Genomic DNA, 12,513 nt, shown 5'->3' with positions numbered 1-12,513 from the left:
AAACATCTTTGTTAGAGCTAAAGCTGAAGCCTCCACTGCAGTTTCCACTCTGGTGCCAAAAGTTCTGATGCTCTCAGCCCTTTCTACAGTTGGCTTAAGTTCATTACACATGGAAGAGAGACTGCATTGAACCAGCTCTGATGGTGCAGCTAAAGACAAAATACTCGGGATCTCTATTTTTCCAGTACAGCCAACCAGCAATTCATTAGATGGCAACAGTCACATGCTAGTTTGACTGCACGTCAAACCGAGAGTTTTGTATGACCTCAGAAGAGATTTAGTATCAAAGAACATGGAGGAGCGTGTTTTTGGTTAGCAAATAAAGAACAAAACAGTCGGTGGTTTTGTTTTAAAGGGACACACGTTGGAAAGGGAGCTCGATATTCACAGAGTCAAAGCAGCAGATCTCATTTTGGAAGGGAAAGGAAATACAGACATACCTGGTTTGACCTCAAGGTCTTAAAAACATCCCTCTCTTGGAATCTTTAATTTATTGCATCAGGTAATCAAGATCACTCTCAGCTAGCCCAACACAAATTTAGCAAACGTGGTAATCAAGGAAGTGATCAAAGTCCTGCCAATGGGTTATACCTGCAGAACTACATTTCACCTGTTCCAAGGCACACCTCCTCCGGGACCAAGGCTGAGCCGACAGCAGCAGAACAGGATTCAGATGAAACAAGCAGGTCCTGAAGCTGGACCCGTCCTCTTTGCCACCACAAGCACATGAGTGGACAGGCCCCTCACAGGCAGATATAACAGCAAATAATTATTAGATGTGTTTAGTTGCAGTCTGAAGATAAGCAGCAGCTTTCCAGATCAATGCTTTCTTGGAAGCAAAATTAACAGCAATGTTACTAGAGCAGTTGAATCACTCAATTTTAATAGATTAAAAAAATCCATACAAACATGAAAAAGGAGGAAAGGCAGAGGAATGAGACACGCGTGTGAGCCAGTATGCAATTCCCTCAGTAACAATTGTAGTCTTAAGATAGGCATACATGGACAAGAGGAATTAACGTGCCAGTCGGGGTTAGGGCAACGAGATCCCCCTACCTTGCTTCTCTCATCATCCTCTGCTGGGAGAGGGGGAAGTTCACATCTTGTCCCTTCCTCCCATCGCTTTCACATTGCCTGGGGCTACAGCTAAGCAGCGCTAATAAAAAACAGCAGAGCTAGAGTAAAACGTCCAACCTTGTTATTTACACCTCAGCAGAACGCTCCCAGCAGCGACCATCACTCACAGCGCTTCTCCAAGAGCTGCCTGCTAAAACGCAGGCATTGGAAGCACGTCCAAGATCACCACTGGTCCGCGCGGTGAAACCGGGACCTATTCTGTATTCGTCACCTACAAATGATCTTTAAATATTTAAAGTGTTTTAAAATGCTTTCCAAGGGTCTCTGTTTGAAGTGACTTTTAACTTGCAGCAGGTCAAGGTGAAAAAGCTCAAAAACAAAATGACTGCAGCGATCAAGAGTTGCACTGGGAAGCCTGTTACAGCACTAAAGCTGTCCCAGAATCCAGTGTTAAAGGCCAAACATGATTTCTATGTTTCCCTAGTATTTTATATCCATCAAAATGAGAAGCAGTTATCTCAACCCTGTAAATTTTTTGTTTTCATTCTCCTTCTCATCAAATGAGACACCTTTTGTCCAACCCCTAAGAATTTTGCTACATCCGTAAGGAATGGCCAGCACTCGGAAAAGGCCACCTTGGAGAGCAGGGATGGAGCCCTGTCCTACCAGGGCCTTATGTGCTACTCGGTGTTGTAAAGCGCCAACACCTCAGACTCGGGGGGAGGAAAGGAGGCACAAACAGAAAATATAGGTCATATTTTAAAATACCAGAAGGCCCATCGGAAGCATTCGGCAGTCTGTTTCGTAAAACAGCACTCTCATCCGAAGTAAGGACTTCGGAGAGAAGCATCAAGGATGCTCTGCTTTCCACCAAATTCAGACAACAACTCCCAAAATTCAGAAGATCCATTCGTTTTCCCTGCCACCTACTATAATTGAAATGGTTTCCCTCTGAAGGGAGCACAAACATTAATGCTTGCTGCTACGAACTTTGGCCAAACAGCCCGTCCTGGCTTCCCACCCAAAGCCAGTGTTGTCTGCAGAGCTGGCAACCGCACACGCTACGTTCTTATCCCCAAAGGTGCTAAAGTTTTAAGGTAAGGTATTTACTTAAGATTTGATTAGACTCTCTCTTCCTTCTGCTTCTCCCCACCCGTAAGCCCATACTGCAACTGCTGGGATCCCAGAGCTACCTGGTGATCTCCGGACACTCCACCCTTTCCTCTTAGCTCAATGCTAAGATCCATGCAGAGGTCGGTCACCAAGCACCCAGCTACTTCCTTCTTTTCTGCACACTTCCATGTTCTTTACCAAAGAATAAAGACTCACTATGGATGCATTTGGGAAGAGGAAAAAAAATAAAGTTGAAAAAAATATAAACTTTTTTGGATGCAGTATAACTTAATGCAACTGATGATGTTTCTAGGACCTGAGGATTATGAACGTGTAGCTGGGTGTCATTAAAGAGGAAACGAACTTGTGAGTTTTACGAGAAGTTTTCAACTTTATAACCCTCACCCTCAGCCAGCAGCAGGTCTCCCAAAGCAGGATCAAGTGCAGGGAAGGGGACAAGCCACCCCCAGCCGATGTCCCCCCCACATCCCTCGCAAGCACGTCGCGGTCATTGAGGCCCCTGACAGCCAGATCAAACCCAGCAGGAAAACACCGGGGCCTTTCGGCCAGCTGAACACAAAAAGGGCTTCCTGAAGCGGCCACAAAGCACAGAGCAGCCTTTGAATGCAGAGAGGCAGCGGGACGGGGAGCGGAGAGGCTCAGAGCGCCGGCTCCACCGCTTCCATTCACTCCATGCGCCAACCCCCCTCGTTACAATCACGACTCAGGCTCCCAAGGAGGCAGAAATTGAAAACACGTTTTCATGGAAGCGCAGCTTGAGTTTCATGAATTCCATCCCTCTCGGCTTTCTCAGCGTTTCCTGGAGTGAATGCTGCAGAGCGGGGCAGGGAGGGGGGCAGCAGACAGACTGCCCCTCCGCCAGGCCTGTCCCAACAGAGCACGGAGGCACTTCCAGCGAGGGAAAACACCACAAAGGGCCATTCCTAGATGGAGTAAAATAAGTTCAATATAAGTTTAGAGAGAAAGGGAAACAACACAGCAAGGCTGCCAGGAGAGGAGAACAGCAAGACCAGCGGGTGCAAGGAGCCCCTCGGTGCCAGGGTCACCATCCTAGTCCAACGCGGGGCGATGCAGCAGCAGCCAAGCAGACGGCATCGCCCAGCACGGCACAGAAATGCTGCCTTTTTTTAGATGCTGCAGCAAGAACCGAAACGGTGCCGGTTTCTCAGTTACAGTCAACAGCCTCACAAGTAACTTGAGGACACAGCCTGACTGCAAGGGAGGGAAAAAAAAAATAACCCAAGTCTATCTTAAGAAAAGAGCTCAGCCTCGTGAGCTCATACTCTGCCAGTCACACTATTCGGACACATACTGCTCACTCCTGATGCAATTAAATTAATTAGTAGGGGAAGTTGGTAGCACCAGGGAATGGGTCACTTTTTACCACATACACATTTGCAGCCCAGTCCACTTGGAGGTTTTTAGAAGTCTGCTAATTTAATGCCCTGTGGATAGCTTTGATACTATTAGCAATATTTTTAATCATTCTTTCACATACCCTCTCTTCCCCCTCCCACAAGGCGGCCTTATCTTAAGGAGCAATTACATCATTTACAACACAGTCCTCCTTGTAACAGACACTATTATGCAAGTGAAGTGCCTCCATTTGGGTTTTAGAGTTATTTTGAATTTCAGAGTTGAATAGAAGGCTTGTTTAAATTCCCTGCATGAGCGGCAGCATTTTATAGACTCAAAAGGGTGGCCGTGCACAGACACCAACACTGGCATAACAACACATCTGAATGTGTTACACGTTTGTGAAACAGCCATTCCCCACATTCCAGGTTCCCCTGGCCCAGGAATAAGTCCCACATTGTTCAGATGGATCAGCAATATCTTTCATCCCCTCATTTCACACCACAAAGGGCTTTCATGCACATGTGGCACCAATCTGAGATGCATCAGCCAGAAAAAAAAAAAGCATTCAGCACTGAGCAGTGAAATCCCAAATCAGAACATGCAGCTCCAGTTAAATAAGGGTGAAAGGCAGCAGCTGGAGGGGGGATCAGCTCTTTTTCACAACAGGTCTCAATGCTGATCTTGCCATTGAAAAAAAAATGCTCAAGTTTGTTAAAATAGTAAGTTAAAAGAAGCTTGGCACCCACTCTACCTGCTGAAGCTAAAACCACATGAAAGCAGACATTACTTTCAGGGCTATCATCACATCCAGGCGCTTGCAGAAGGGAACTGGTACAAGTACCTTGCCCGAGTTGCTCCAAATGTTGTGTTCACGTATTGCACGCTAACCTACTTTCTCTTTGGCAAGAGAATAGCCTTGTAACCTCAAGCACACTGATGATTATTCTGCAAGAACGTGCACATTTTTGGCTCACCAAACCCTACAGCTCGTTATAAGCTTGTAAGTTTTAAGAAATGACTCAAAGAAAAGTGGCTTGTGACCCAGAAATCTAAGAAAAAAAGAAACAAGAGTTTGAAATTAGCATGAGAGTGCACCAAGTTTGTTCTTTCCTGGCTCATATGCAGTCTATATATCCATATATATACACATACATACAAAGAAACATTCATTCCCAGTGATGCTTTTTTTCTCCTCATCCTTCTACAGTGTCATGCGTGGAAAATAAATAAATAAATAAAATGACCAACTTCTTGCTAAAATGAAGAACTAGCAGGATGACATACCCAGAAAGCACAGGAAATCTTGCCAAAGGAGAACCAAGTTTATCGAGGGCTTTTGGTTTGTTTTCTTTTCCAGGAGGGTTTTTTTTTCTGGCAAGCGCATACACTAAAGAAGAAATTTGAGACAATTCTCCAACGTTAGAGCACTCCAAATACTTGGCATCAATATCTCAAAAGTAAGAGCTAGTTTAAAAAGTTTAGTAGAGAAGGCAGTCCTGATTTATCCCAAAGTTACTCAAGTCTTGCTGAGCACAGAAATTCGCAGACATCACCTCCCTTCCCCCAGCTATGGGAACTGCATTTAGTTGAAAACAAGCCAAATTCTCCTACCCACTCAAGGGGAATGGGAAGTCTCAACGTAACTGGTGGAAAGTTTACTACTAAAAGATAAAACAGAAACAAGAGGAGAACTGACAGCCATTAAGAGCTTAGTTACAAGCGAAAGAGACGTGTTAACCAAGACTGCTTAGTCTATAGGGTGCAAATGCTTACGGGTATAAGAAGAGTCCACACAAAGGAACTACAGAACTGGCTGCACAAGCTCTATCACGACAGTCTTACCACGTGGACACGCGTAGCATGAAGTATATGAACCTCACTCTTTCCTTAAATAAGTATGTGGGATGTGGTGGGAAAGGTGGAAAGTTAGCCTCGTTGTGCAAGAAGATGCCGAAGGACTGGCGAGTTGTCCCTCCTGAAGAGGCACAGAGGTCAAGAAACCTGTTCCGACAAAGACCTCAAGCTTTTGTCCGTCTCATTCTCCTTAGATTTAGTTGGCAGGTCGAAAAAGAAACTAAACCCCAACACAAGTAAGAGATCAAGAGCAGAGGTTTGTGCACAGCTCCCTAATCCAAAACCTTGGGATTAAGTCAGAGAAAAGCACCTGACTTTCCACCCTTAATCTCCAGAGTCATGCAACAAGGATATTGACTTCTCGGTGAGAATTTGTCACTTTCCCTAGTAACAATACTAAAAAAAAAAAAAAAAAGTCCTATGCTGGGTGATTGATTAAACTAGGGCTCTTTATTAATTTTAAGAGCATGGATTTTTCTCTTTTAATAAATATAAATCAAAAGCGCCAGGGGAATCCAGGGGGTAAAATGGGTAGAGTGTGAGGGGAGGGAAGATGAAGCAAGACTGGACAGATTTGTCTTCATCCTAGTTCTTTTTCCAGAACACCCATGATCTGACTTTGGAGACAGACACCAAGATAAACTTCCCTAGTAGCCACACCATTTTGGTGGCAAACTGAGGTTGGAGGCCTCCCTCCCAATCTTGAGGTCCTGCAGAACCTCCTCATTTCCAAGGCAATGGCAAGATACAACGTTCTTTAATGTCATCTTCACCAAACCAAAAGTGGTCGGACGCGTACTGGTAGGTCCAGCAGATAGGCAACACTCAAGACTCCCTAAAGATGACCCAAGATGACCCAAAACTACCTAAAGACAGACCAGGAGACAAGGCTGTTACATCACTGTAGAACAGCAGATTTTTAAGAGGACTAGTGATTTCTTCTGGCTTCAGCAGAGCAGCCAGGATGCCCTGGCCATCATCTGATTAGAGAAACACTTCTAACTCTTAATTCTACTATTCCAACTAAGACCAGCATGATACCTTCCAAGTACTGAACACTGTGAGAAGGTCTCCTTAGACTGGAAAGCTCAGCAGGTCTGGCAAAAATATCTTCTCTAAGCAGGATTAATGCTTTCAATATTCTACCCAAATAAAAGGAGCATGGTCTACATCTGCACACACTCACATCTTCCCTCCACAATGCACTTCATATTCCTCCAAGTCACCTTCCAGGCCTTTGTGTGTATTTTGGTCTGCTAAAGTCATATATTCAGGGGGGAAAAAAAATTGCTCATCTGACTAGAGTAAGGTAATTTACAGTCAGGGTTTCCAGAAACTGTCAGTTCTCAGGAGAACATCTGAAAAAGCAGCAGCACAGCATGGATCAGCAAAAAAAGTAAGGCTGCAGACAGAAAGCTGGCAAAGGTTGACTTTTTTCCTGCCTGTATACCATATGCTGACTGCATGTATGGTCCACAGAAACCTTACATGTCCTGCTTTGGTAAATCAACCATCAAAAACTGGCTTATTTCTACTTTTTTTGGTTATTCATTATGCTGCAGATCCCTAGTATATGCTCTTCCAGATGAAACGCGGAGTAGAGGAGTCAGGCTACAGCACCAATTTGCTGATAAGAGGTATTATGTGATTACTCATGTAACCAGGCCTGATGAGGAAAGGGAGGAAGCAAAGTTTTCAAAACCTAAAAGCAACTTCAATTTAATTAAAAAATATAGGGTTCTACTACCCAGGGGCAGCTGACCTGTATGGAAAAAAGCACAAACTAGAGCTACAGCAGGATAGCTGATCAGGCCTGGGAAACGGGCCATCTATTCCTGAAAGAAAGAAAGAAAACCTCAGCCTAACCCCCTCTAAGAAAGGCACATTACCCTCTGACTTGGAGCCAACTAGACAAGAACACGTCATCCAACTTTACTAATACACATGTTTCCAATTTACAGAACGGCTCTCGGTTTCAGAGTTGAAATAAGACGCCAGTACAGTAGAGGAAGTTCTAAAACAATCTCTCTAATCCAAGTTTTTTGGCAGTTCGGACTGCATCGTGATTCTGCAGCCAAGAAATACTTCCAAAAACGACATTAGCTGTTATGTGTAGGGAAACAGCCTCACAAAGCCAGCAAAAGTACCTGACAGAGTCAATTCCTTGCAGGAACCTTTGCCTATCGTTTCGGACACACGTGCCTTCGATTAAAGTCTACAAGTCAAAGGAAGAGAGTATCATTGGGCTTATACAGCATCTAGTGAGCCCTTTGCTGCTGGGTGCCCCATTGCACATGCACACGGGTAGGAAAACAATATCACAGCAAGAAAGCCCTGGCAGATGCATGAAATGCAACTCCAGGGCAACAAGGCTAGAGAGATCTTCCCAAAACCAAGCACTACAGCACAGCCCCCTTCTTATCACTGCTTCCTTTAGGGAGGCTCCGCAGCTTAATTGGAGTGATCACTCAGCGAGCCTTTTTCCAAGCACATGTGGCTGCCATTGGATCTACCCATGATCAATCCCAGCTCTCACAGAGAAAAGCATTAAGGCGATGCAAAGATGGCTCTTGGAGGTATGCTGGTGGATTTTGCTTTCTTCTGGCCAAATTCACACAGAACTCGTGTGTTTACATGGATTCTGGCAGATTTTGTAGCAATTAAGAAAGAAACAGAAAAGCACATGAGGATATTTGGTGGCTTAACTTTAATGGCCTCTTGTTCGTCACTGTTTAAATACAATTCTAAATGTCTAGGCGTGTCGAGAGCTACAACAAAGTGCTGCGGTTCCCTTTTCTTCAGGACTAGAGATACCCAACCCAGACAGACATCCCAATACCTCTTGATGATTACAAAGCTCCTCACACCTTTCTGATTCTCTCTAGGGGATAACTTGCACACTTCCTCAAGTCTTTTAACCAACTCTGCCCTCAAAACTACAGTTGTATCAGTGCTGTGCAGTCAAATAATTCACAAGCAGACATCTTTACACTACTAACCAGATTAACTCAGTGGCAGTGGCATGTTCTCAGAGCCACTTGATTGTTCAACTGAATTGGAAAGCAAATGGACCCTACTAGTACAATAACCAATATTTATTTGTTCAGCAGCAAAAGGCAGAAGAGCTAGCACTGGCATTAGCCTCATGCTGCCAGAAGCAACACAGGCTTTGCTCCATTTTCACATTCCCTTCACTACAGTTTGTGACTCACTACACAATGAAAAGGCTTTGCAGAGCACTGCAGTATGACTCAGATGAGAATATAGCTAGAACAAAACTGTTCATATCAAGATATCTTCAAACCCAATGATTCATGAGAGGGTGAGGGAAAGAACTGGTCTGATACACATAGAGTCATCCCTACAGAAGGCGTTAACCCCTTGGAGCAGCACCTGGAAACCAGGACACGAAGGCAGCTCTGAAGGGCCTCTGAGCATCAGTATTTCTACCCCGCTGGAGAAGAAGGATCAACATCTCAGTCCTCTTCATCAGAGCTCGTCTCCTTTCCCCCAAATGAACAAGTGGTTTTACTGGTGTCCACAGCTTGCCATGACTGAAGTGAAGCTGCTAAAGGAAGGGCAGTCACACACATTTCAAAATAACCTAGTCCAGACAGGAGGATCTCCTTCAGCCACAGTGCTCTAACCTAATCCCAAAAGACAGGCACTGGGAGAAGACACGAAGTAAACAATGCTTAGAGACAGTGTTTGAGAGACAGATTGAGGTGACGAAGGTGGCTGTGGCTGCATGGATCACAGCCTTTGGCGCAATGTTGCCCTGAGGGTTTCCCATGATCCTGGACAAAAGGAGGAAGCCCCGGGAGGCTGGTGCACAATGGACACAGCTGCCTCGAGACAGGCCGGCGCGCAGCGGGTGTCCCTCCCGCCCTGAAGGAAGGGACTATATGGGACAGAAGGCTGGAACTGGTCGTTAGATCTGTGTTAGGAGATATGCCCCATCACCCAGGGTCCCGGAAGGCACAACAGAGACCCAGACTTCAAAGAGGGGCAGCGTGTGCTTATCTATGAGCCACACAAGCTTCAGGAAAGCTACAGGGGACAACAGCCCTGTCTGCTGCTTCAGTGGAATAGAGGCTCACGCATTAAAATAATCCTGAAGAGGTAGGGGTACAAAGCCTATTATATGAGCAAGGCTGCTCACCTGCAAGAGCACGTGGCACTTCCATAAACAACATATAAATATTCAAATCCAAGCCACCATTCCAAGTTTCCTTAAAACAGTAAGTTCAAATGATGCACACATTCCAAGTCTATCACCAAAACACAAGGACAGCAAAGCAGGCCTTGACTAAGAGGTTGCACAAGGAGCAACACGGTGAAGCAAGCAACATCTTCCCTTGGTCATGGGTTGGGACATCTTTTTTAGAGAATCACTGAAGAATCAGGAAGGAAACATTGCTTCCTTCCTCATAACAAACCAGGACCAGAAGAGACACGGAGCCCTGCTGCTTGCTTATTCATGACAACATTCGAGCTGCTCTGTAACTTGAAATCATGGAAACTTAAAGGTATTTGCAGTTTAGTCAAGGTAATCCTTGCTTACTGCAGCCAGGGGCAGTCTGTCCTTTCCCATCTCCTTAAAGCCCCACATAGCATCTCCTGCTGACCTCTGCTTAGCCATGAGAGAACTCAGTTGCACCACACAGCACAACAGCTTGTAGGTGCAAGAACAACGGTATCAATCATTAATGGGAAAGAAAAGGATACACAGATGCACAAGCTTTGTGCCAACCCACCAGAACAAGAAACAATGTAATATGCAGATTTAAAAAGACTTTCTTATTTTCATGTCTTTATAAAATAATCTCTTCTCCTAAATATAAGAGGTTCCTAGAAGAAAGGGGAGACTATGTTAGTAAGGGCTGCAAGCAGAGCAAAAGGTGCAAATCCATAATAAAGCCAATGGAAAAAAGCTGGAATTCAAAGGCCTTCAGAACAATTTAAAATACAAGAGAACGTGTAGCTTTACGGCTTCGACTCCTGGGTTAGATTTCCCTGTTTCCCTGCGCTAAACTCATCTGTGTGGCTGCAAACTCCAGAGTCGCGGCTCCCGGGAACGCGGCAGCCTGGTTACATAACCAGCAGCGAGGGCGCTCCTGATAAACCGAACACATTAGTGGAGCCTATTTGCTGTCCCCAGCTGAGGCTGCAACCAGCAAAGCTGCTATTCAAATCTTGCTCTTGAAGGCAGACCCTCGCAGTAATCCAGACATTCACTTTTGCATTTGATAAGATGTTTTCTTTTGAGCTAATGTTGAGACTTAAAAGGCCATCTACTGCTGTGCAAGAAGTCCTTGCTATCATTAAGCGAGGGGAAGCAGCTACACAGGAGGAGAACAACAGAAGGGTTTAAGTCTCGGTATGATTATTGCAAAAACACTATCTGACAAATGAAGACAACCCCAGATGGTTGCGAGGAAGGCTTTTAAGCAATTTAAGTAAGAAACAGTAGGACGCCTGCTGTCCATTCAAAGGTTAACTAGCACTTGTTTCATGATAATAGACTCTGAAGAAAATCTTTCCATCGAGTCTAACTTCTGATCTTTAATATCTCCTAGCCCTTGTTTTAAAGGCAGCTACAGTCCGAGGTCATGGAAGCGCAGCTGAGCTGCTGTGCTGTATCTGGGTGCCCCCCGTGAAATCGCAAGCCAAGGCAACTCAAACAACTGAAGCAACGGAAGCTCAAAACATAGAAGTTGGGTCAAAAGTCCACTCTGTTTATTGGTTTAAAGAGTGTCTAACCAGTGCTCTTGAAACATCTCACACATTTTGCTCTATCTTCAACCTATGGAACTGCTCACGTGTTTAAAACCAAAAGCCAAAACATACTGCTTTCCAAAGGAGATCTAATTCCTTTGGTTTCTAGGAAAAAGGAGAGCTGCCCTGTTGCCCGGGCCTTTTCGCTTGTGCCTGTGGTAGGAGGCTGCATATATAGGGCACAGCAAGTATGTTCAGAAAAGCAAAATGGTGTTTTCGAAACCAGAGACCGTGGCAAAATGAGGCAGCAGAGCCACTGCAGCTCCGTTCCAAGATGACAGCAGAGAACACAGATGTTGGCGCGCACGGATTCTCCCCACAATCATTTTAATTACCGGGCTAGCCAACCAAGCACAGCATACAGGCTAAGCAGCACCCGAACAAACACATAAATAAAAATAATAACGAAGGGAAAGGCGTGCATCATCCCGCGCGCCCAGTTCTACCGCGGCTCGCACACAGCAAGGCACCCGCCGGCGGGCGGCCGCCGCGGGGACCCGCTCGGCCTGTGGCGGGACGCGGAGCGCGCGGCATCCGCGGGGCCGGGGCGTCCACGGGGGGCTCGCGCTGCTCCCAGCGCCTGCTGGGGACCCCAAAGCGGCCCGTGGGGAAGCCGGCGCTGCCCCCTTGCCCTCCGTGGGGCTGATTCCTGCCCTCTCCCCTTCAAGGGGCTCGGGCAGCCCCATGGCAGGAGGGACCCGTGGGGGCTCCGCACAGGGCAGAGCTGCCCCCAAAATGGGGCACGGGGTCTGGGGGGGGGGTGGGGGTGATGCTCTCACCACCACCCCCAAAATCCACGGGGGAGCGCATTGGGTAACACCCCAAACACAACAGTGCGGGCAACAACAGCCCACAGCGCGTGTGGCTGTATCCCCACACCACCCTGCGCGCGTGGGTTAACACCCGCACGCGACCCCCTGCGCGAGCAGCCACCCCCGGAGCCGCGGGGCAGCCACCCCCGCGCGTGGACACAACGACCCCACAACCCCCCCCGCCGCCACCCCGCGCGTGTGCGTGTCCCCCCGTGTCCCCCCGTGTCCCCCCGCCGCTCACCTGCTGGTACTCGGCGTCGTGCGGGCGGAAGTCGGCGGCCGTGAGCTCCCAGCGCAGGCTGAGGTGCGGCAGCCGGTGCAGCAGGCTCACCCACCAGGGCGGCGAGTAGCTCACGCCCGCCATGCTGCGCCCGCGCTCGCCTCACGGCCGCGCGGCCATGCAGCGCCAACGGCACCGGCAGCGCCGCCCTCCGCGCGCCCTTCCCGCCTTCACCCGCGGCCCCGCATCCCCGGCCGCGGCCCCGGCACGCGCCCGCCC

At 47.2% G+C, this 12,513-nt stretch overlaps 1 protein-coding gene across 3 annotated transcripts in view; it reads right to left on the bottom strand.

Annotated features, from left to right (window-relative positions):
* TTYH3 (tweety family member 3) overlaps positions 1 to 12,403 on the bottom strand; it is a 69,949-nt gene extending 57,546 nt beyond the window's left edge. Inside the window, exon 1 of one of the 3 annotated variants that reach the window (XM_026054182.1) lies at positions 12,256 to 12,403. In XM_026054182.1, coding sequence (XP_025909967.1) covers positions 12,256 to 12,378 — 123 coding nt within the window. In that variant the 5' untranslated portion in view covers positions 12,379 to 12,403. The remainder of the gene's footprint in view (positions 1 to 12,255) is intronic. The other 2 variants (XM_026054183.1, XM_026054184.1) reach the window with 2 other exon arrangements.
* Positions 12,404 to 12,513: the final 110 nt, after the last annotated feature.

Source organism: Nothoprocta perdicaria, unplaced genomic scaffold (genome assembly GCF_003342845.1).
Source record: "Nothoprocta perdicaria isolate Ctin4 unplaced genomic scaffold, notPer1 scaffold_12, whole genome shotgun sequence".
Lineage (NCBI taxonomy): Eukaryota > Metazoa > Chordata > Aves > Tinamiformes > Tinamidae > Nothoprocta > Nothoprocta perdicaria.
The sequence above is the reverse complement of the archived record's forward strand: the minus strand, read 5'-3'. Positions and strand labels throughout refer to the sequence as shown.